At 39.1% G+C, this 24,245-nt stretch overlaps 1 protein-coding gene across 1 annotated transcript in view; it reads right to left on the minus strand.

Annotated features, from left to right (window-relative positions):
• Nucleotides 1-443: 443 nt before the first annotated feature.
• The window catches only part of LCOR (ligand dependent nuclear receptor corepressor), a 33,555-nt gene continuing 9,753 nt past the window's right edge, over nucleotides 444-24,245 (minus strand). The window contains exons 2-5 of the mRNA XM_058810687.1: nucleotides 20,416-20,548; nucleotides 15,599-15,886; nucleotides 12,665-12,758; nucleotides 444-9,900 (exon numbers count right to left, since the gene is read on the minus strand). Coding sequence (XP_058666670.1) covers nucleotides 8,931-9,900; nucleotides 12,665-12,758; nucleotides 15,599-15,836 — 1,302 coding nt within the window. The 5' untranslated portion in view covers nucleotides 15,837-15,886; nucleotides 20,416-20,548 and the 3' untranslated portion in view covers nucleotides 444-8,930. The remainder of the gene's footprint in view (nucleotides 9,901-12,664; nucleotides 12,759-15,598; nucleotides 15,887-20,415; nucleotides 20,549-24,245) is intronic.

Here is a 24,245-nt window from a genome sequence, read left to right on the forward strand (position 1 = left end):
CATCACTACACCACCTTTTATTTTCCCTTCTGAGAGGCTGTTTGTTCTTCACTGGATAAATTATTTACCATTAAGGATATTAAAGTAGCCAGTAGGGAAGCACAAATTAAGAGTAGGGGAGTTCATGAGACCAGGCTGCTATGAGACAGCGTTTCAGCTTTCACATGTATTCCCTACCCAGCTGCTAAAGCGGCTTTACCGTCAATCCTATTTAGGGCAGGAACCCAACGGAGTATGGAGATTCCAAAGCTCAGTCCTTCAGCCAGAAATTGCTTTACCTTCTATTTTCACTTCCTCCCCTGCTTCTCCCCCCTTGTGATAGCTTCCATCTCATATCCTTGGGCTACTAGTAACAAGCATTTAGAAAACACATTAGGAACAAGAGAATTGGAACCCCTTGAAGTTTTTCACAACAAAATTTATTAGAAGAATAGTGGTTTTGAAAAGTCTAGCATCCAGTGAAAACTACCATACACAACGTTACAGCTGGGAATGTGTTTCCAAAATGACATGGTCAAATAATACAATGGAGCCATTAAATCTTACACATGCACAACAAGAGAATTAGCGCTTTGACATACAATGCAAAAAATAAATGGACCACATGAAATAAAAATTTAAAAGTACTTATCACATACATTAAGACACAGCTTATTTAGTCCAGTCAAAAAATCAGAACTGCATTTAAAAAATTAATGTAGTGCAATCAAACCAAAAACCTTAATTTGTGATCATAAGTGCTCTACTACATAAAACATTGATCATAGCAAGGAACAAAAAATTCAAATCACACAGTACAAAAAAAATCTGTAAATAAATATAAACTACAGTACAAGAGAAATATTAAATTATACAATTCCGTCAAACTGTAAACAGTATATTGAAATGAGGTCCATAAGAGTAAAGGGGGGGGGTTCCTGTTTTTTTTTTTCCCATGACACTTGAACTTCTAGAGGTCAGAGAGAAATGCCATTTTCCATACTCTTCAAAGACTATGGGTTACATAAATAGAAAGAGAAGACTTTTTAGATGTAAAGTGTCAAATAATAAAGCAGAGGTGTTGCTGACTTGCGACTGCCAACAGATCACCATGAAGGCAGAACAGCAGATTTTAGTTTCAGGCTTGGCCTCCAGGTGAGCACACCACAGAGGCCTGGCACTGCAGGTGTTCAGTGAACAGTGCTCAGCCTTAGAAAGGAGGTGCCTCGTGAGCTCTGGTCCTGCCCAGGAGGTGGAATTAATTACAGACAACCTGGACCTCTGCTGATTATCTGACAGGTTTACACGCTTGTCATACAAACACCAACTTTGGCAGAACAATTACTAATAAACTCAAAGCACTCCCGGCCCATTGGTTTCCATCACAGTGGCCAGTGCACAGAATTCTCTAAGGACATTGCATAACTAGAGTGTAGAGGTCAGACAGCCAAGGACCCGTGCTTGAGGTTAGAAGTAGTTATGGTGAGAGAGAAGCAAGAGCCACGTTAAGAAGCTGCCTCTGCTGTTCGCAGAAGCAGCTGGGAATGTATTTCATTTTTAGCTGCGCTGGCTAGTAGTGGCATTTTAAAATATATAAGTTTAAGATAACATATATACTATATATGTATATAATATAATACATATTATATAATATACATAGGAATTTCTTACAATACATACCAGGAACCCCCACGCGATCTGCTCAGTAGTAATAACTGAATATACAGAATGCCACTATAAGTGTCTGAGGCACTGTGTGCTGGAGAGTAAATATGCAGCTTTAAAATCCGTTTGGCTGAGTTATACCTGGATACCTGAACTGAGTTTTAAGTTGACATTCATCAAGGATGTGCTATCAGCACGTCAAAAGAAAAGCAAAACAAAATACAAGTCACTGCTAGGTTTAAGAAGAGAGTACAAGTACCTGAATTGAGTGAGGATAGTGTGTAAACTGTCCCTGAGGGTTTTTAAACAGTGTGTGTACAAGTTGGATTCCTAAGAACATTAGTTTAAACTTACACTGCGGACTGATAAAATACCAATGTCTGACAATTTAACAAGTGGAGGTTAAAAAGAGTTATGAGCAAACACTCAAAACATTTTATACATTTTAAAGCAGCAGTAAGCTGCTGTAAGCATACATCCCATCAGTACAAGCAACACGTGGGACTCAGATAAAGGTTTCTATTTGCAAAAAGCCCATCATATATCGATAAGTAAAGAATATTCACCTGCTAAATTAGAATGCACCTAGTTACAGACTAGCAATTCAAGATTAATTTTTTAATCAAATACTTTGCTATACTTTGCTATTACATACTAAAATTCCTTAAGCTCACTAATGCTGGTATTCTAATCTATTTTTTTTAAATGTTCCCCCTTCATTTAAGAAATATACCATTCCACAACTTAAACATTAAGATCCATTTTCAGTCCTCAGATGTAAAAAGCATGTCAATGAGTTTATATTAAAAATTTACACGGTAAAAAGGCTTGAATTTCAGCCAGAGATTCTAAATACTACTCATTCCCTGAAGGCATAAGGGAGAAAGAATCCCTACCCATTTTTCTTGTGATATAGTTTTCAAACTGAACATTAAACAATGGTCCAAAATGTTTTTTTTTTCAGTTTGGGAAACTTCCCTTCCCTACCCATCATCCCAGATTCCCAATGTTAAGCCCTGAAATGGCCTACTGAAATGATCAGTAAAAAATACCAGGCATGTATATATACATCCCCTGCCTGAACTCCAGAATATTTTGTTGTACTAGTCTTTAAAAGACAGATTAATATCCCAAGAAACCTTGTGATCTGACCTGACAAGCTGTTCATGATCCTAGATTGTATATTTGAAGTATTTCATAACCTGAAGACCAGATTTAATTAAGACTCTGGCATTGTAACAGAGAAAGTGCTGCAGTTATTTATCCCTTTTCTGGTACTTCAGAATAGGTCAGACAAGTGCTTTTTATTGTTTACATGTTTTCACGCAGGCATAAAAAGTATTATCTGCAAAACTATTTGAGAAATGTAGCACCAAGTAATTGATAAATTGTTTAAGTAGCTCTAGCAGTATCCTCATTATTTCTGAGTAGGAAAAAAATATTAAGATAAACTGTGCTAGGTGATGATGAGAGAAATTGTTTTGGATGTTAACTTTTCCTGCTCCAGTCAAAATGAAGCCTGTGTCCTAATCCCTGCTCTGTAAGGTAGTTATCATCTTGAGTCCTCCTGAATTGTACTTACCAATTCAGTAGAGACAAGCACAGGGGCACTGGTGGGGATGTTTGTTTTTAAGCAGGTAGATTAAATGCCCTGGACAAGCTAAAAAAAAAATCCTCCTTTCTAGTACATCACCCAGGAAAACTGATTTTGCAACTGGGCTGAGAGATTTTTGTAAGAACTAAATAGAGCTCTCTTAATATGAAGGTTTTTATGACAATACCTGAATATAGGCATAATTCAGTAGGACATGAGGTCCAAAACTGCTGCTGTAATACTGGTTTAGAGAATTGGCCCCAATCAAAGAAAGAACAGGAAAGAGAGAGAGATGGACACTGGAATGCTCTAAGTACTTAACAGCTTTTCCTGGTACACATGAAGTGGATCTACAGATCATTTTGGGTTTGAAATATCTCTCTGCCTAGTGGTCATCACAGTGCATTGTGTTTATACACTGGATAATCTGAAATGAGTTACTATAGTGGCTACTTTATCTGCTACATTCATCAGAACTGCATACAACTAGCAGTGCAGATTTTCAGGTTTCTGAAGGTTCCAATTACTGAATTTTCAATATAATTCAAGATCAAGTAGAAACCTTTATAGTACCAAAACAAGTCTCAAAATTATTTTCTTACAGCTTTCTAAAACAATATTAGCCAACATTATGTACTGATGCCAAGAAAAAGCAACATTGACCTAGACTGAAATTACATTTAATTTCTGAAACATTTGTGGGGAATACCTAGAGGTTTCTGATCCTCACGAAAATGAGGGAAACAACCCTTCCCATCCTACTTCTAACATTTGGCAGAGAATTTAAGCTATTTAGAATATTGTGAAAAATCTTTAAGTAAGGTTAATAATTTTGCCTTCATAAGATTTTGGACTGCAATAAGAGTATGCATTCTTATACTGAAGAGTTCAAATTTTGTCTTCACTGAAGAAAGAGGTCTTTACATTACAGATGCAGCCACACTGTTTTTGAGAAAAAAAGGGAACAGCAGAATGCTCCCTTCACTCCTTGGACACTGTGTTCTTCTCCTAAGACTCAAGGACATCTTAAGAGCATTACTTGAAAGTAAACTGGAAAGAAACACATGGCAATTCCAGTTTTGCCTGTATAACAATCGTTGCAGATGAAACATAAAGCGAATCAATCAGAACTAAAAAGTTGTTTCACAAAGCTTACTCAACCCTAAAGCCCCTAAATCACTTTGCCAGCTCCCATGAATTTCCAGGGAAAGGCAATGTACTCTTGAGTACTCACGAAAGAAATATTTAGATGCAAATGTTGGCCTGCCACAAGACAAAGCACAGACTATTCCTTGTCTGCTCTTACCCAGTCTAAACACAAATGCAGTTACCTCCAGTGTTTAGGAATATCCTCCAGCAGTGGAAAGTTCTGCAAAAATTGTCATGCAGGAGTTGCGAGAGAACACAGAAGCTGAATGTGTTCACTTACTAGAGGCATTATCCTATCTGTATCCCTGCATTGTTAAAAATATTTTTTTCTCCAACTGCCAAAAAAGTTCAGAGTTTGAATTCAGGTCTATCAGTAGGGTTGGTAATGCAAGCATCAAGTTATGAGTTCTGCAACAAAAAAGAAAGTAAAGGCATACCTGTATTGCTTATGCAGCAACTTCTCCTGTGCAACAGGGAAAAAATGAGAAATTCTAAAGGAAACTGTCTGGAACCTTTAGAAAAAAATCAGGGAATGACTGGAAAATAAATAATCTTTAGACAGAAATAAAAATGAGTCCAGAAACGTGTCCCTACAATATCTAACTGGAAACGTTCAACTCTATAGCTGTACTCAAGCATTACAGCCACAATAATGCCTACAACACTGTGGAATGAGGATCCAGCTGGCTGAAAGTGAGGTAATAGTTTGTAATAGGTCAGAGTTCTAAAAAAGCACTTTTACATCTTACAAATCCAAATGAAAAAAAAAAAGACACAATTCATACATGTTGGGCTTTCCCACCAGAACTGTACGATAATTAACTCCACACCAGGACCCCTACCACACTAAGCCTTACTCATCTTCAATTATATGCTGCAGCAAAGATTTACCAAGCGACACCTAAACTTCAGTACAATATGAAACTTCGATTCTTAAAACTTTATACACACAAAATATAAAATTACTTTTCTAGGATGGGGTAGGGGAGGGGGATTCTCCTTCATGGTACTTGGACTGAAAAACTAGTTTTCAGAGACTGCCACAAATATAATTCACAGTTTCTTGCTGTCAGGCTTTTTCAGCTACATCAACGTAGTACACAACAATACTGTTAAGTCCAATAACTACATTGGATGGACATTCTCGGGAATAAGAGAAAACTAGTGACAAAAAATACCCGAAAGGTCTCCTCCTAACAACGTCTCGATTTTTACAGGGTTGCAGTTTGTCTATGTTACACGTTAATGCCATCTCACAAGAGCAGCAGGAGAAGGCTTTAAAATCTTTCTCCTGTCCAAGTGATCCAAGTAACATAAGCATCCACTTACCAGAAATAAGATGAGAAACAAGGCTTTTGTTACAAAGACCGCAGTGAACCACACCTTCCCACACCAAAATATGGTCAACCAGGGATTTTGGCCATGCAAACTGCTGGTCAGCAGAAAATTAAGCATGCTAATGGACAAACATTAATTCCAATCATATATTTAAAATGATCCCAAATACTACTAGTTAGCTACACTGAAAGCGCCTGCAAAATATATGTAGTGGAAAATGAAACAAAATATTAGTGATCACTGCAGCACTTAGAGTGATACTAGTCTTAAGTGATGAATCACCTCAGAGAAAATATGTTAGATGGGACTTTGAAACAAAAAAGTAATATTAAAAGGTGCACCTGAATATTACAGACTAAATTTACAAAACCTACAATAAGGTAAAATATATATCTTTTGAATATTCAGCAGCTTTTTTTTAAATTTGTTTTTATTTTTTGAGAGGCTCATGAAATTTTAAAAAGGGACCACTAACTAATCTCAACCATGCTTCACAAAACAATAATGGCTATTTCATATTGCAGTTACCAATGTAATGCAATTAGTGCTTAAAAAATAATCTACACTTTTTCTTTTTTTTCCTTTTTAAACAGAGACCTTTGGAGGAAATATGGTTGTTCAAAAGCTTCTCGAAAAAGAAAGATTACCTGAATATTAAGTTATCACAGATCAAGTGTTGTGTTTAAAAGCTTTGCAGTTATGAGTATTACAATCTTCAGGTCTCAGGACATTTAAACTGAGAAAGTTACGTGTTTGGTTTGTTGTTGTTTTTTTTTTTTTTAAATCCACTTCCTAACCAAAGCAAATAAAGAGTACTCAACTTCTCACTATCTATTTACAATTCTTAGCCTACAGTCTGAAATGACAAGACAAATTCTCTTTTAAAACTGCAGCATTAAAGGGTAGGCACACCATTCTTCTGCTGCACGATTGTCACCCACTTAAACATACACATACAAAATATTTAGGTTAGTAAAATGAGCACTCCACATACACTACAGTGACAAGTTTTATAAAACTCAACTCATGTTTCTTAAATAAGGACAACTGCAAAAGGTTAAACCTCTCTCAAGAGTAAAACTGTGTTACTTTTTTTTTTAACTTGCAACAAACTTTCTACCATAACCTCCAACAGCAGATGAAACCACGCCTTAAACTGCGCCTTTATTGCAATCACCAGCTAAACTGGAACGTATTGCAGAGTTTATATACTGCTACTGAGCTTAAACTGCTTTAAATGCCAAGATGACAACTAGAAAGCTACAAGGAACCAGGATTTTGAGGACTAAAATATATTAAGTAAACAAAAATAAAGTATACTTGGGGCCAAATGCCCAGTCCATTTCAAGAATGAGCAGTGCATATTTAAAACAACAGCAATGGTGTGCCTAACCTTTGAAAATATGAAGTTGCTGGGGAGGGGGAGAGGCTAATAGATTCAATTGTTCCAGAAGTCATTCAGCATCCCTAGGGCTACCTAGGTCACCCTCCCATGAACTTTGAGAGACCACTTTCACTGACATCACTTAATGCTCTCACACAAAAACTCCAATGCTTCTTTTGGTTGTGCAAATGGGGAAAAAAATGCTAAGTCTATCTACCTTTTGCACAGATTAAGACCAAATTGCTTCTACCTGAAGAACCAGCAATTATGATTTGGTCATGTTGTGGTTAAGTCCAGTAAGTTCCATTTAGTTACTGACCACTCCCGCAGAAAGTATCAAAGATAAAAGTTCAGTACAAAACTTATCCTGGATCTCCATATAAGCATAAAGATACCACCATACTGAAAAAACCCAGATTTGTGGTTTACGGAGTGCTTTTTTTTATGGTGTTTAAATGCTTATTCTAGCATGTGCTAAACCACTATCAAAATAGATTAAATAAAAACAACAACAAAAAAGCAGGACTTAATTCCTGCTACTGGCAACTGTAATATTTAAAAAGGAAACACCCATTCATTGAGTGTTCGACCCTGACAGTATTACAGATAGATATGATGCAGAGCCTGAATTAGATCAGGCTACCAGTGTTTTACTTCTTCCCTGAACATTAACAAGCTCCTTCACTAATGTGGATATTTGGGCAGACTACTGAGGTTGTAACGTTTGAGATCACCATTTTGTGGGCTATTTTTTTTCCTTTTTTTTTTTTTTTTCTCCCAGTATCACAGTAGTTTGTTACACAAATCCCCCATCCCTGGATTAGAGTCATATAAACTAGCTGTTGGGACCACATAGTTTAGTAAACTCAGAACCAAGTCTGTAAAAGTGTAAAGGTCACAAAGAACCATAGTTCTGGTATAATGAGGCATACCCTAATACATCATTTAGTGTACCCTGACTGCTCCTGACTGTGAGAAGCTTGTCTTCCGTGAGATAAGGCTACATCCTCAAGCAGGTGAGTGTAAATATCACCCTTCAAAAACACCAAATAAAATTACAGTGAAGGTAGTGTTATAAATAATAAACTGACATTTTCTGAAGGTAGTGTATGTAAGTTTTCCCTCCCCTCCCCTCCGGGTGAGCACTAAGCAGACAGCAAATGGTAAGTACGGTTAATTTAGAAAGAAAACAGTGGAGAGCCTAATTAGACCCAATTGATTATCAATCTAGTTGACAAATCTGAGTTCAAGAGAGGTACCATTCCTAAATAATTTGATTTAGCTCAAACCTTTCAATCAACTGGATCAACAAAAAATAAGAAGGGGAAAAAAAAGATTTCTGAAACATTTTTGAAGAATGACAGTCTGATTTTCATTTGAAAATTGCCTGGTTTCAGGAGAGTGTCAGTTTAACAAAGTGGACTTATTTCTATAAAGGCAGATATGAAAAATCCAACATCAGAAGTTCAGGCAGGCTCTACAGGCAAGATGTCCACTTCTACAGATCTGCATTCTTTGTGAGGTAACTCAATTCTCTATTACAGAGAAACATGCAAAAGGCAAAAGAAAAAAAAAGGAACAAAGAAAGAAAGAAAGAGGGAAGTGGGCAGGTGAAGGAGGGAAATTGTGCCATACTAGGCCAGAAAAATTTACAAATGTGACATTCAGAGCACATCTTTCACCTGTGTTCACATAAGTCTATGCTAAACTGCAAAGGAAAGAGCATTGCAGTAAACAGGAGACTCAGGTGCGCTCAGTGATGGTTGAACTATGCAGTAGTGCTCACCCAGTTTGCAAAGTAATTGGCACTCTACAACATCCCTATTCATCCTTCAATTCATTCGCACTTTGTGCTGCTTCTCCCTGGGGATCTAATTCAATCTTTACTGAAACATCCTGCCCCTCCGACCTCATTAATTTCATTTTTTTCTTTGGAGGGTTTTTCAAAGTGCCCAGCCTCTCTTTAACTTTGTACTCCAGTGTACTGTGGGGGATCCCATAAATACTCTGAGCTTTGGAAACACTCATTTTCCCGCTCATAACCACAGAGATTGCTTCCTCCAGTATCTCGCTGTTGTACTGTCTGTATCTCCCTCTTTTCTTCCTAGGTTGCTTGGAGCCAGGATCTCCCTCTTGATCTGAGGTGGGATATGGCTGTCCAGAGGTAGACTGCTCAGCATCTGAGCCCCAGGAATCTGGTCCAGCATCCAGCAAACTTCTCCTATTTTGTTTTGGAAGGATAGCCCTTAACTTTTTGCTAAGCGCGCTCTCCGTTTGTGAACCCATTACCAAAGAGCTATAGCTGAACTGGTCACCAGTGCGGGACTCCCATGAAAGGTCCATGCCTCGAACTTGTGGTATCTTTAAATCCACAGGAGATGAATGGCTCACGTCCTTTTTCCCATCCTGCTTAGTTTGAAGTGCCATTTTTTGAAAGGCAGAGTTTTCTGTAAGAAAAGGAAGGTCACTGATGTTGCTGAGTGCACCGTTTCCCCTGAATTTCATGCGGCTGAAATTGAATTCGTAGTGTGGTTTTGCCCAAGAAGCCTCCCTGGATAATATTAAGTGCTGTCCATGATTCTGTAGTCCAGATGGCCCATGGCTGGCAGCTGCAGAGAACTGGTTTCTGCTCAGCAGTTCTTCACTAATCTGGAGTGATCGAGCCAGCGGTACTTTAAGAGATGTGGAGTGGCCATAACCTTCCCTGGTTCCATCCTGCAAGCTTCTTGGAGGTACCCCATCACCACTCTGTAGTCCCTCCGGATGGTGCTGGCTGGGTCTCCCAGGTCGCCTAATTGGATGGAAGGAAACTGATGTGAGCAGGACTTGCACAGGTAGGGAGGGATGGGTGAGGGGGCCACTCCTTTATTAGAAGGCCTTGCTTGGGTAACATCACTTTTTGTGTTATTTATTTTTCTCTAAATTTTTTTTTATTACTTTAATTTATTTTTTTTTTAAGTCTCAGCATCAGTCAGTTTTAAAACTTGTTCGCAAAAAAAAGAGAAGCTTTTTGGGCAAAGAAAAATGAAACCTGTTGGCTGGTCTCTGGTTGGGTTCACAAATTCTCGGAGTAGAAAAGACTTCGCGCAAGCGTCTGAAAATAGCACCTTAATTACAAAGTAGTAATCAATCGCCATAGATCTACACACAACTGTGTTACTGGTGTGACGTTACCACTAAACAAGCACAGTAATAAAAGAGTAAGCCAAAGTGCAACATATTCAACATGTAAATATGACTGCCACCTGCAGTATCTACACACAGGTGGAAACCCTGGATAACGTTTGCTTACATCATATTGAAGAACTGCTGCTCAGGATAAAAGAAAAAGCTTAGCAGGCCTCAGAGGCATTTGCCTGAATTTCATTAAGCACCAAATATGAAAGCTGGATACTGCAGATCACAAAGAAAAACACTTACACTAGACTTACCAAACTGCTCTCTTAACAACTAATTGCATATAGACAGAGCCCTGAATCTCATTTGATAAAAAGCATGCCTAGGAAAAGGAAGATCTAAGCACCAACTGTCATTCAGATCAAGAGTTAACAAAAAAAAAGGCAGTATGTATTTTTACCATTTCCCTTTCATCACAAGTGTTCTTTCTATGAAATTAAGTACTACTGCTGCAGAGAGTCACATCTATTTTAATGCTTTGATTGCTTAGCCCCCTATAGTTATTAAGTCACATTGGTTTCAAAATCCACCTCCAAATTTCTCCATGTTCAGCATACAAATTAACAAAGAGAATCTATTTTAATGCTCTGGGACGTTATACTGGCGTCAAGCCCTCTGGCTAAGTCAGCATTACTTAAGGATAGGATACATAGAGCTGAAAAGCTACATTATTATTTTTAACATCACACTGGGATTAAAAAGAGTCTTTAGAGAAAAGACGTCCATTGCAAGAACCTGGCATGTAACATACACAATGCTTGATACACATGCTGTTCACTTCTCTCCAGGATGCAACAAGTCATAGGATGTGCACAACAAAAGTCAACAAGGATTCAGAACAAAATCCAGAGAAATGGATCAAAGTTTGCAGTTCCAGAGAACCCTCTCAGACAATGTGCATTCTCCACCCCTTCTACAGCATGTATCAGCATCACAGGGTGCACCAGTGATTCTACACCTAAATAGAGGTCATACAGGCAGTTAATAGAGGGTTACACCCGACTTAGTGATGCTGAACAAACTGCAGCCAGCCTCATATGCCACACACCTGGACAAGTAACCACAGGTGCCAGTATGCCACATCCTCTCTGGACCCACAGGACTGAGCAGGACAGTGCCAGATGCTGGCCCTGCCATCCCTGTGTGTTGGACTTTGGCCCTCACTTGATTCACAAACAAGGGAACAAACAGTACAGAGCCTCAGTGGCTTCTGCTGCCTTCCTAGGAAAATAAAGATGGAAATAACCTGTTCAGAATTAGAGAAGTACTGCTGGTGAAGGTTTATGCTAAAGAATTGTAAAAAGTTTTAAGTTTTAAAGAGGGATTGAAGTATTTTATTAATAGAAATATTAAATGGAAAAGTAATCTTGAAAGGAGAAATCCGAGACCGTATATTTTTCCAAAGAGAAGTGCAAAAATTCAATCAGCTGTTAGCAGTACATGGGAATGGTGGTGGAAGAGGGTTGCTAGTTGAGATTTTGAAGTTTTCAAAGGCTATCATAAAGCTAAATTCAGCAATTAAATAGCACTTTAAACCATATACTATTTCTGTACTTCAGTAAAAAATACTTGTTCACAGCAGCTTCAAGATAATCAAGACCCAAACCCCCTCTTTGTCCCAGTCAGCCTCTCCAGTACCACCCTGACCAAGAGTAAAGGGTTTTTAAATGTATGCAAATGGTGACCATTAGAAATATGAAACCTAAAGATCGTTTTTCTATTTAACAGTATTTCACACCTTAAACTGATTAGGCAAGAGTAGTACACCACATACTTTGTGATTATTTTTTAAAAAAACTTGTTCAGCACTACAGAACAATCACAAATCCAAAGTTACATTTAAAGTTTTCTGAACGACCAGACTTCCTGCCCCATGTCCTCTTCTAAGTTGTGGTTTATGCGAGGAAATATTAACAAAAATCACACAGTGATTTAAATCTAATTCAGCATGGTTTATCACCCAAACCACTGTTACCTCTAAAATAAACTTTCCTGTTAGCTAACTTTGCCCTAAGTGAAATGAAGTCTAAATATACTGCAAAGCCTCTAAGACTCTTCATGCACTTATTTGAACTTGCATGTTAACAGCAATAACCTATCACTAACCCCAAGAAACAGGTAATGGAAGGATCTCTGGATAAGCACCAATTTGGCAAAAAAACCCAGATATTAGAGTCTTTAACTGCAATTTAAACCTGTCTCAGTTGGCAACAACTCTTATTTGGCAGGTGGGGTGAAGGTATTTGCCAAAGGTACAAGTTGAAAACACATTACTCCAAAGGGTTAACACCAAAAGAAACTTAAAATTACCAGGAGCTAAGCACACATTTTTAGTAAAAAACTGTTTTAAAAGGTCATAGTAAGTTGCTTTCTCTTACCCATTTCCCGAGGTACTAGAGCACCCTGGAGAGTGACTCAGAGAGGTGCTGCCAGCACAAGGACTCTTCTTAGTGGATAAATCAAGCACACCGTCTGTAGAGACAAAAGAATGACTTCAGTGTTTGAAGAAGCAGGATCAGCCATGCTGATCTTGTCTTCAGCTGAAAAGACAAAGCAAGTCTTCTGAGCTGAAGTCATTTTTAGCACACATTTTTTGGTTTATTGTATTTTTAAACAAAATAAGGCTTGGGATTTTTTTTTTTGCAATATGGTTTACATGTGACTTCAATATAGTCTTCAGAAATCACAATAAAAATTAACAAAATTAAAAGTGCATCTGTTACAGGAGACATAGCATAACAAATCACCTACAAGTGACAGTTCTGGATACAACAGAGCCTATCACATAACTACCTTTCAGTGGTCCAGAACTGAGACAATCTTCAAGATTTGTCAATCTGAGATATTCCCCTCCTTAAAGGGAGGCTGCAAGCCAGTACTAGGAATTTTTTCTTTTTTTATCCAAATCTCTTGTAGGAAAATTCACTGAGAATTTCATATTGGAAATTAAATAATTACACACATAGATGTGAGATTTCTTCTCACATGGCAGCCAGCTTCATCTTCTTTTTTCATATCTCCAATGGGTCCCTACTGGAAAAGCTGCTGCCTTTCTCCTCCTATTGTGTCGTTTTATTCCCTCTCTTCCATATGCCAAATTGGTTTTCCTGTTAGACTGCTTCCTCCACTCTCACTAATGGCACATCCTCAAGCTCCCCCATGCTCCCCTGCAAACCTTTATGTAAACTCTGCATTTACAGGCACCAGAAAAGGGAGCATGCTTCACCAGGAAAGTCTTGCTCTTGCTGCACTGAAGCAGCTTGAAATTCTGGTCATTTTAATAAGGGCAGCATTGTCATTGAAGCAGCCCAGACATCTGAAGTTCCTGGAAACTTTGAAACGAGGAATTTATGAGGCAGAGATAAATGAAACCTGTTGGCAAGGTGAACTTGAGACATATGAGAGCTCCTCACTCGTTCCATCTAATCAAGTGAATACCACCCAACACAAGAACAATGTAAGGCAGCTTTCGCATTGCTTAAAGTTCTCATTTGACATATGGAGAAAAAAAACATGATAAACAGTGAACTAGAATTAGCTTACAAAAAGCTGTTCCACCCACTGCATTTGGGAACACCATAACCCAAACTTAAGCAAGCAGAAAATTAAATTTTCTTTTCGAACAACACTTATTCAGGCACAAGAGACACAGACTGGATCAAGTCTTTCTTTTCAAGAGGCTGGACAGCACAGGCAGCTGCTGGAGGAACTTGCATCCATGCTTCCTCCCTCAGAAGAGTCGGTATGACCTAGAAGCCCCTGAGGAGAAGCAGGGCCAACCTCACACCCCAGGGAGAAGTGTACAACTAGCTGGGTTCCCTTCAACCCCCTAGAACCAACTATACCACAAAGCACCACTAGCAATCTTTCATGACAGCCTCTGAAATCTCTCATTAACAAGTTTGGCAAAATCTCTTTCCAATTACATTAAATGTAAATTGGGAAAAAAATTTACATCAGCAAACAGATTACTGTATAATTCAATATGCACATGTTCTACTCGCATAATGAGCGTTATGAACACCATACATTATCTTACAGCTTTTTCCATCACATGGTAACTAAAGAACAGTTCATGTTCATGCTTTTTTCTTCATCACACCATCCTCTAATTAAAAAGGAACAAACCAAAAGCAAAACTAATTCTCTCCCTCTTTCTTTCAGCAAAAAGTTTAACAACGAGAACAGTTTAACATTTACAAACATACATGCAAAACACACTCACAAAATGCATTTATAATAAAGACAGCTAGAAACAAATGCCTATCAGATAACTGCAGAGACCCATATTTCAAGAGAGACACTATTCAACCTCTCACTGCAGTGCAATAACAGCTTTCAGTAAGTCCTATAAGTGCAGAATGTGTCCAGATGTCCAAGCTACATATTACTGGACACATAAAATTCACTTGTGGACAAAAAGCTTCATAAATCAAATTTAAAAGAATAAAGGGATACCTACTTTTCTGTCATAGCTAGAAAAAGGCTTTTTTTCAGGCAACTTTTCCATTTGCAGATGGACAGCCTACTGTGACAGAATGACTTTAAGCACTAACATTTTTCTGAAGAAGGATAAAGGGTCTAATTTTAATCAGTATGATACACTTAAGATTCAACAGTTTCAGAAAAGAAAAGTTCATATACTATATCACTCACAGAATTTGCTTCTTTAAAAAAAAGCATTATTGATGGAAAGGAAGGTTTTTGAATTAAAATAAGCTCTGAAACACTGTTAGGATTTATTCAATCTGTGCTCTGCAGAACAAGTCTATTTTTAAGGTAGAAAAGAGACATTTCTTCCAAACACACAAACCTGGAAGTTTAGTGCAGTTCATGGGTATCATTTTCATAGCCCTCACAAAGCAATTTCTCACAGACTTTTTAAAGATACTCTTCTCACACGCAACCAGAAAGAAAATAAATCAGCTTTTCAGTCAAATTGTGCACTAAATCTTCAGAGAAGAGACAACAATACGATTTTCATGACCATGTGAACTTCTCTTATCAGCAAGTGTACAGTCTATTTTGGAAGACTGTTTCTTGCAGCTACCAGTAGGAACAGCACATTCATCCTTGGAGACTAGACCATGTCCATCTCCCTTGCCCTTCTTCAGAAGAATCTCTCATGGGTCTACATTCTTCCAAAAAGTCTTTTCTCTCCCAGCCATACTGAACTAGTCATTATTTAATTGTAAAAACATCTACTGCTTTTCCACTTTACATTTTATGCAAAAGTGCAACCTTCTAATTGGTTCTGCAAGAATGCCATTAAGGGACTGCCACAGGATGCAAGACACTGGTAAGAGTCCTACCTTGTTCACTAGGTTCTGACTGAGACTTTCTGACAGTAAGGTCCAGAGGTGAGTCTTGGTCAGCCATGAGCAGTTTGCTGAGCACAGGGTTCTGAGCAGTTGCAGCCGTGGGAGAGGAGGCGACCAGAGATGCTTTCAGCAGGCTTTGGTTCTTTGTGCTATTGGGCTGGCTGGAGTCCTGAGTAGAGCTATTTTTTGAGGTATATTCAGCAGCAAACTGTCGGATCATTCGCTGCATGATCTCACGGGCCACTAGGGGAATATTTGGGTCAGAGACCCTAGGACTGTCTGCAAATATCAGAGATTTCTTTTAAGGAAGCACTTTAAGTAAAACAGCTTTTATATTAAATCATTGTTTATTTACCAAAACAAATCCGGAGGAAAAAAACCCCCAAAGATAAAATAGTTTCTGTAGAAAATGTACTTTAGCCTTAGAATACCTGAATAAGAACCATTGCTAACTGTGGTACAATCTTCCCAAAATAACACTTTGCTAAAAGAAATATACAATCTCATATTTTGTTTTAAAATACAGATATATTCTACCAGACCTCTAAGAGGTGTGGAAATGGAAAGGAGAACTAAAGTGCCAAGTAATGGAGCTCATCCAAAAATATTGAACAGGTTACACAGTGGAAGAGTTGCATAACTTACCTGCAGCTACAGAAAGGTAAAATGGAAAATAAATTTGCAGCAGTCCCCTATAAGTTTACTGATAAATAAAGCCCTGTAGTTCTGATAAATTAAAATAATTTGCATGAAGATCAAATGTTCAAGTGTCTTCCATCTCATTCTATGTATTCCTTTTGATATTTCTAACAACGCAATCAATGCAGGATCACCCAAAGAACTTGCATATACACAAAACCCCAAAATGTGTCACATGAGAAGTAATTCTATTTCTAGAGGAGCTGCTAAATCTATTAGTAACGGATGTGAAAAAGAACAAGTAGACATTGCAATTTATTTCTATGAAATAGTGTATAAATAAAAATGTATCTGGGCATGTGGACAGCACAAAAATTTATTGACAAAAATCACTATTTTAGACCAGTAGTATTTTAGACCAGTAGTAATTTGTGATGTAAAAGTAAATCTGTAACTCCTAAATCACAAAAGCTAAGTCCTGCCACTTCACTTGAAACACTGTGTTCTCTGGCCAAATCAGCTTTGTGGTTTTTAAACAAACAAACAATCCCAAAAACCAAAACAACAACAACAAAAACTAACTACCCACATTACTCCCAAAAAACCCCAAAGCACTGAAAATCACACCACTATTCCAGAAATGGCTCAAAAGGTTTGATTTTCTATTACCGGAGAAACATTCAGAAAACAACTGTACAGTAGAAGACCAAATAAATCTTTAAAAGCAGCTCTCAAGAGGGAACAATAGAGAAGTGTTTACTACCTCTTTTAAAAAAATTGCCCAGGTTGAAAGGTAATCTATTGAGATTGAGCTATTAGAAGCATTAGGAAAATCTTCTGTGGGACCTTTCAGTGTTAGATTTACCTTTTGCCACCATTTTTGTCAAAAGTACATCAATACAACAAACCAGCTTTATGGTATGTGTAAAGGACGACTGACATGAAGGTTTGAGCAGAGCTGCCTACAAATCAAAGAGCAGCAGTAGCAGCCTGTTTCTTGATGAAACACCATATTGAGCTTGAAATACTTATCAGGCCCGAATTCCATTCTGTCAAGCACAGCTTTCTACACCTAAGATCTTATACAGTCACCATGTACATTCTTACAGTAAATTTCTGTAAATCCTATAAATTTCCAGGATGTTTATGTAAATATGTAACCATTTTCTTTAAAACATCCTGTAGATTTTACTTGTTCTCAAGTATCAAATACTACAGTTTTACGAAGACACCAAAAAATTAACCAAACCTAAATTTTGGTACATTTATAATCTCACTTGTTTCCCAAATGGTCCACAAGGACACCAGCCTGGAAAAGCGAGAAGGTTTTGTTCTGCTATGGTGACATTTCTTCTACTTTTCTAATCTCTTCACTATGACCTCCTGAAGGACATAGAAAGGCTCTAAGGAGGCCCAGAGAGACACAATTTGATGGCATGACCAGACAGATACCAACTGTTTGACATGTGCTTGCAGCATACACAAGTGGGGCTGGCAGGAATGCAGAGCTTTATGGCACTTGTGTTTTCTGAACAAAGAACCAGGCCTTCAATGTGCACCATGTTCTTATGTTCATTTCAAAAATGCTTACATCTGAACATATTTACACATTCAGAAATAAAATATTACATATGCCTACAGCCATGCATCCTTGTAAGCTGCAACTTCATAGAATCAGACCAGAATGACAACTTTCTAGTGCTGTTCAAGATAAATGCACTAATTTGGGTCACAAAACTCTGTTTCCAAGCAGAAGGGTAGGTACCTAGCACATTAAAGGCTTCTTGCTTAATATAAAGCCTGCATGCTGAGGATTAAAGCTGTTCAAGAGTGGAAAACATGTGCTGGTGCCCATCCAGCATCACTTGAAATCAACCACATATCTATCTTGACTCCACCTGTCCAGGTTTTTTTAGGAAAATAAAACTAAAATTAACTAAAACATAGAAATTCTCTGAGAAGAGAAAATACAGCAAAAAATTATCAGCTATACCTAGTCTGAAGCAATACCTCTGAGCTTTAAAGCCTTAATAGCTTTTGTGTATTTTTATATCAAAATCTTAAAAGGGCAGTATCATACAAATAAACACATTATTTCATTAAACCAGAAGAAGGTCCTGTCCTGCCACAAAGTAAAGGTAACAGACAACTAAGTACTACCACTCTGCTTTGACTGGAAAAATACGAGTATTTGAAGGAAGCATTACTGGGTCAGAGTGCCAGGGACACAAACTTCAGAGAAAGGACTAGGATTAAGGAACAGTAAACCTGTTGAAAAAGTTTGCTGACCTTATTAATTCCCCATTCATGCTCAGTACATTAATGTGTGGCCAGTGTTCAGAGAGCAGATGCATTTTCTCTGATCTACCCGGGCTACAAAATACCCATCTCAAATGTTACTGGCAGTGAGGATGGAAAGAAGAAAAAAACGAATTGCTGGCAGGAAGCCAGGAGAGCTCAGCATCTCTGAGCAATGTAGGAACGTTAGAGTTCTGCCATTCTTTGTGTCCTCTTTGGTATGACAGTGCCTTGGGATCTTATGGTAGTAGCATGAGTTAGATTTCAAGCAATCTAAATACAAGCAAGCTCAAAATCATGCATTAAAGATTCAGAACTGACTTCCTGCTAGGCTTCTATCCCTCGCCTGTTACTCTTGCACCAAGCACAGCTTTGTCCAAGGAAGAAAAACAAGGGTATATTTTAAAAAAATCTCAAAGATTCTTAAAAATCTGACATGTTTCATTATCTTTATTCTAGTATAAAGCCACGGACAGAGTATTATACCCTTCATTAACACACTGCAGTATCTGCTGCTGGCTCCTCAGTGAATTTAAAAAAGCATACTTTCCTAAAAGACACATGTCATACATGTTTTAAGTTTAGTGGTAAATGAATGAGGTCTTTAATAAACAATTTGGAAATGATGGAAAGGCTTTTTTTTTTTCGTCACCAGAAAAAGCAACATAAAAAAAACTGTTTTCTCTAGACTTTACTTTTCTTAAATTCCTTCTGGATTTGAAGATAAATGGGATAAACTCAAAAGCAAAAGGAAACATTAAGCTTACAAGAAAAAAAGAAAACTTAAAAAGGAAGCCTTGGAATAAAGGGATTATCTGAACTATCAGTAGTAATGCAATGACTATCCTTCCTACCATCCTGCATGTATTGCAAAAAGTATAGAAGCATCATAATGTATAGCTTGTATTTATTCATTTGAGTTATAAAAGAAAGGCAAAGATACTGTTATCTACTTAAAACACCTTTAAATATTTTGGTCGCTGGAAGGAGGGGCTGAGGACTGGCTACAGCAATTTCTAATTTGTTAAACTGAAGCCTTGCATTGTGCCCCAGCAGATAGGTTGGAATTACTGATTTGGCAGATTTTCTCACACATGGGTTAGACTGATAAGTACGATGTACTTTCATTCAGGATGCATTTGGAAGCAACCTCTGGATTAATGTTTCTCAGATTTGTAGAAAACAGTGAAATGAGCTCTGTGCCTTCCTTAAGAGCAGTTTAAGCAACAACTCTCCAGAAAATATTTAGGTGATTTTCTAGCACTGAGCATGTTCTCGGCATATTCTACAGCAATTCTTTTGCTGACCACATTTTGAATTCTTCATATATTCCCCTTAGCACTATTCCAATAATATTTTATACTCTAGATTGTTGGGAATAGGGTGGGTAATCATTACCAATAGTGAAAAGACTGATGGCCTTTAAAAAAAACTGCATTAGTACATATCCCATCAAAATAATTTTTTTTTTTTTTTAAATAAGAAAACACATTACCCGCCTACAACCACCACTGCCACTTGACCTTCCTTCCAAACAGTCCACCCACCTAAACACTGGCTATGGGGAACAGTTCTGCGGGGTAAGAACTGAGTCATCTCTCCAAAAGTGAAAACACCAGTGATCTCATGGAGAGATTTGGTTTAGGGTTAAACAGTTTTATGCTCCCTAGGCATCAATACTCCCTTCCACTGTCCCAAGCCCACACTGTTATGTTGCCACATTACTTCAGAATCAATTTGTATCCTTGATAAACATATATAAAGAAGATAACTGAAAAATACTGAACATCAGATCTTTGATACCTATATTGCATGCAAAAAGATCACAAGAGAGACCATTTCCCACATCCTCCTCCCCCATTAAAACCAACCTTTTCTGTAAAAGACTGCATTGAGGAACTCTTCCGCTTGCCTTTCAAAACGAATGATTTTTGCTTGCTCTTGTCTAAGCAGAGCTTCTTGTCCAGCTTCCGAGGCTGGCTCATCCAGACTGACTAAGTGTTCCTGCAAAGATATTTAATATTTGTAAGATCTTCCAGACTCCAAAATTCATGAAGTTCTCTAGGCATTCAATATTTTACTAAATTCAAAACATTTTCAGGTACTCAGCAAAGTTGAATTTATTTAAATCAAACCTTGTTTTTTTGGCTGCATCAGAACATTGTACTTTGTCCTGTTTTCTTGTTGTAAATTGGACTGGTTTGAAGGTCAACCAGAGGGAAGAATTAACCCCACACAAATACCTTGCAAGTGATTTCCACAGGGAGCTACAATTTAATAGGAAAGTTACATTAAAGGCAACAGTACAGAAACACTGGCTTACACTGACAAAGAGTTTTGGCACCCTCTTGGTCAGGGTGGGGGTGGCAGTCTGATTAAATGGTGGCTGCAGTCCCATTGAAATGATGGATGTGGACTTGTCAAAGCAGTGGTCCTGTGGAAAGGTCTGCTCCTTCCCTGGGGGTCCAGTGGTGGTTCCCCCAAGTCCCCAGACCTTGAGATCATACACCACCCTCAAATCCAGGCAGGAACATTCAGTACCTCCCCCAGGACAGGGAATTTTACAATGGAATGATGCAATCCTGTAAGACATAGGATGTTTTGGGGAGTCCTTGACGGCACATTAGCAGAAATGACCACCCTCAGGCTGGGTGTAACAAAGAAAACACAACAACTAATTCACAGGTGGGGTATGCAGCTGATACAAAGGACCTATCACTAACAGTTCGTCAGAAGGTGATGGAAGTGGTGGTAGAATACATACTTTGGTGGCACCTTGCATTGTAACCTAAGATATTATTCAACCCTTATTCTACACCATTTATATCCAAATTAATACCCTTTTTTATATACCCCTACACAATGAAGCATTACACACAGTTCTTGCTTAAAATTAGGTGTGTTGAGGTACACAACAGATTTCCCCATTTTTCTGCATTACTCACCAAGTATAAACAGGCAATAACAATCCCATAGATGGATTTGCCTTTCCCTGATGTAGGATTAATCCAAACTATCTGTCCTAACATACCTCTTATGTGTACCACAGGGACTTTATCTCCTTCTACAATGTGCAAGGGTTCTGACTGGGCAGGACCAGCTTGACTGACGGAGGTTTGGCTGTTGGTGACCTGGTGGCCTTTGCTAAATGCAACTCCCAGTTTTTGAAGGTCCCCCTGCCCAATGCTTTCAGGGTGGTTTTTAATAGTCCACTGCACCATTCAGCTTTCCCAGCAGCTGGTTCATTATAAGGAATATGGTACACCCCCTCAACACCATGTTCCCTAGCCCAGGGTTTTATAAGTTTGCTCTTGAAACAAGTCACACTGTCAGACTCAGTTCCTTCTGGGCTGCCATGTCTCCACAGGACTTGCTTTTCCAGGCCCAAGATGGTGTTCTGGGCAGTGGTGTGAGGCACAGGGTAGGTTTCCAGCCCTCCAGTGGTTGCTCCAACCATGGTCGGCACATAGCACTTGCCTTGGCAGGTTTGGGGAAGGGTGATGTAGTCAATTTGCCATGCTTCCCCGTACCTGTATTTTGACTACTGTCCACCATACCATATGAGGCTTCATCCACTTGGCTTGCTTGATTGCAGCACACGTCTCACAGTCATCCACGAGAGATATTGTCCATGTTTAAGTCCACAGGACTGGTCACAGGCCCATCGGTATGTCCCATCTCCTGCCTCATGACTGGAGGCATTGAGGGCCTAACAAGCTAGAAGTAATTCTCCTTTGTGCTACCAGTCCAGATCAACCTGAGATACTTGAATCTCGGCAGCAAAGTTCACCTGCATGTTGTTACTTCATTAGCCTGACTTTTGTGTACACATACATTGATGTGACAGACCTTCACAGTCAGCTTCTCTACCCAGGCAGCAATGTCTTGCCAGATGTCAGCAGCCCAGATGGGTTTCCCTCTGCGGTGTCATTTGGCCTTTCCTCACTGATCCAGCCATTCCCACAGAGCATTAGCTACCATCCACAAGTCAGTGTAGATTCTTGGCCACTTCTCTCATTCAGCAATATTCAAAGCCAGCTGCATGGCTTTAACCTCTGCAAGTTGACTTGATCTGCCTTGTCCCGTGGTAGCTGCTGCAGCTTTCTGTGTGAGGGTCCTCAGAGCAGCTTTCCATTTCAGGTTTGTTTCTACAACTGGGCAGGAACCCTTGGTGAAGAGGGCGTTATCGCTTTTCATTCTCTGGTAGTTGTTTATTTGGTGGGGTCTCCTCAGCGCATGTCACCTGCTCCTCTTCTTCTTCAGAAGATAGTCCAAAACTCTCACCCTCAGGACATCTTGTTATGATTTCCAGAATCTCAATGAGATTAGGATTTCCCATCTAGGTTCCCTGTGTGATCAGCACGATCCAGTTGCTCCACATGGCATCAGTGGCATGATGTGTAGAAGGAACCTTCCCTTTGAAGACCCAGCCCAGCACTGGTAGTGGGGTTGACAGAAACAGCTGTGCTTCAGTGCCAATCACTTCTGAGGTGGCTTGAACCCTTTTGTAGGCTGCAAGAATCTCTTCCTCAGCTGGGGTACAGCTGGCTTCAGACCCTTTGTATCCCCAACTCCAGAATCCCAGCAGTCATCCTCGGGTGTCCTCAGGTCAGAGGCTCCAGGAAGGATCATTTCCCCCGGCCACAGTGTAGAGCACATTTTTTACATCCTGCCCTGTCCTGACTGACCAAAGGGCTACTGCATGGGAATCTCCTGTTTAATTCAAAAGCTTGTTCAGTGCCCCACCAGAAATAATTTTTCTTTTGTGTCATGAGATTGAGGGGGCTTGCAATTGTACTGTATACTCTGGGATATGCATCCTCCAAAAGCCCACAGCACCTAGGAAGGCCTACATTTCTTTCTTGTTGGTTGGTGGAGACATAGATGTTGTTAATCACTTCCACTGAAATCTGGGAATGTCTATCTTGCCACTTTACTCCTGGAAACTGAATTTCTTGAGCAGGTCTCTTAACCTTACTTCATTTAATAGCAAGCTTTCAGGACAAACTGGATAATCTTCCTTTTTCTAAGGCTTCCCAGCTGCGTTCCCACCTATGATGGTGTGTCATTGATGCACTGCAGATGTTCCGGAGCCTTACCCTTTTCCAGTGCAGTGTGGATCAGTCCATGGCAGACAGTGGAACTCTACTTCCACCCCCAGGACAGTCAATTCCAAGTATATTGCACACCCTTACAGGTGAAAGCATTAGCTTTTTCTTTCTGCCAAAGAAACAGAGAAAAATCCTTGGCAATGTCAATGGTCGCATGCCATGTTACTACCTTGGACTCCAGCTCGTACTGAAGCTGCAGCATGGCTGGCACAGCAGCACTCAGCGGTGGCAGGATTTAATTCAGGCCAAGTTAATCCACTGTCAGGCTCCATTTTCTACGGGATTTAAGCCATAGAGGGCTGTTAAAGGGTGAATGAGTCTTGCTGACCACCCCTTGGCTCTCCAGTTCAGGAATCATCTTATGGATGGGAGAGTCTCGGCGCTGTGATATTGCTGATGGTGCACTGTTGCTGTGGTGATTGGTACCTGTTGTTACAGCAGAGGGGTTGTCTGAGAGACAAGGCAAGGTATTCAGTTGTCTGATTTGCTCTGTCTCTAGAGCAGCTATCTTAAAAGCCCAGCAATGTAATTTTGAGTCTTGAGATAGTCTATGCCAAGGCATGGGGCCTCTGAACCAGTCACAATGGGGT

This window comes from Ammospiza caudacuta, chromosome 9 (assembly GCF_027887145.1).
Source record: "Ammospiza caudacuta isolate bAmmCau1 chromosome 9, bAmmCau1.pri, whole genome shotgun sequence".
NCBI classification, from domain to species: domain Eukaryota; kingdom Metazoa; phylum Chordata; class Aves; order Passeriformes; family Passerellidae; genus Ammospiza; species Ammospiza caudacuta.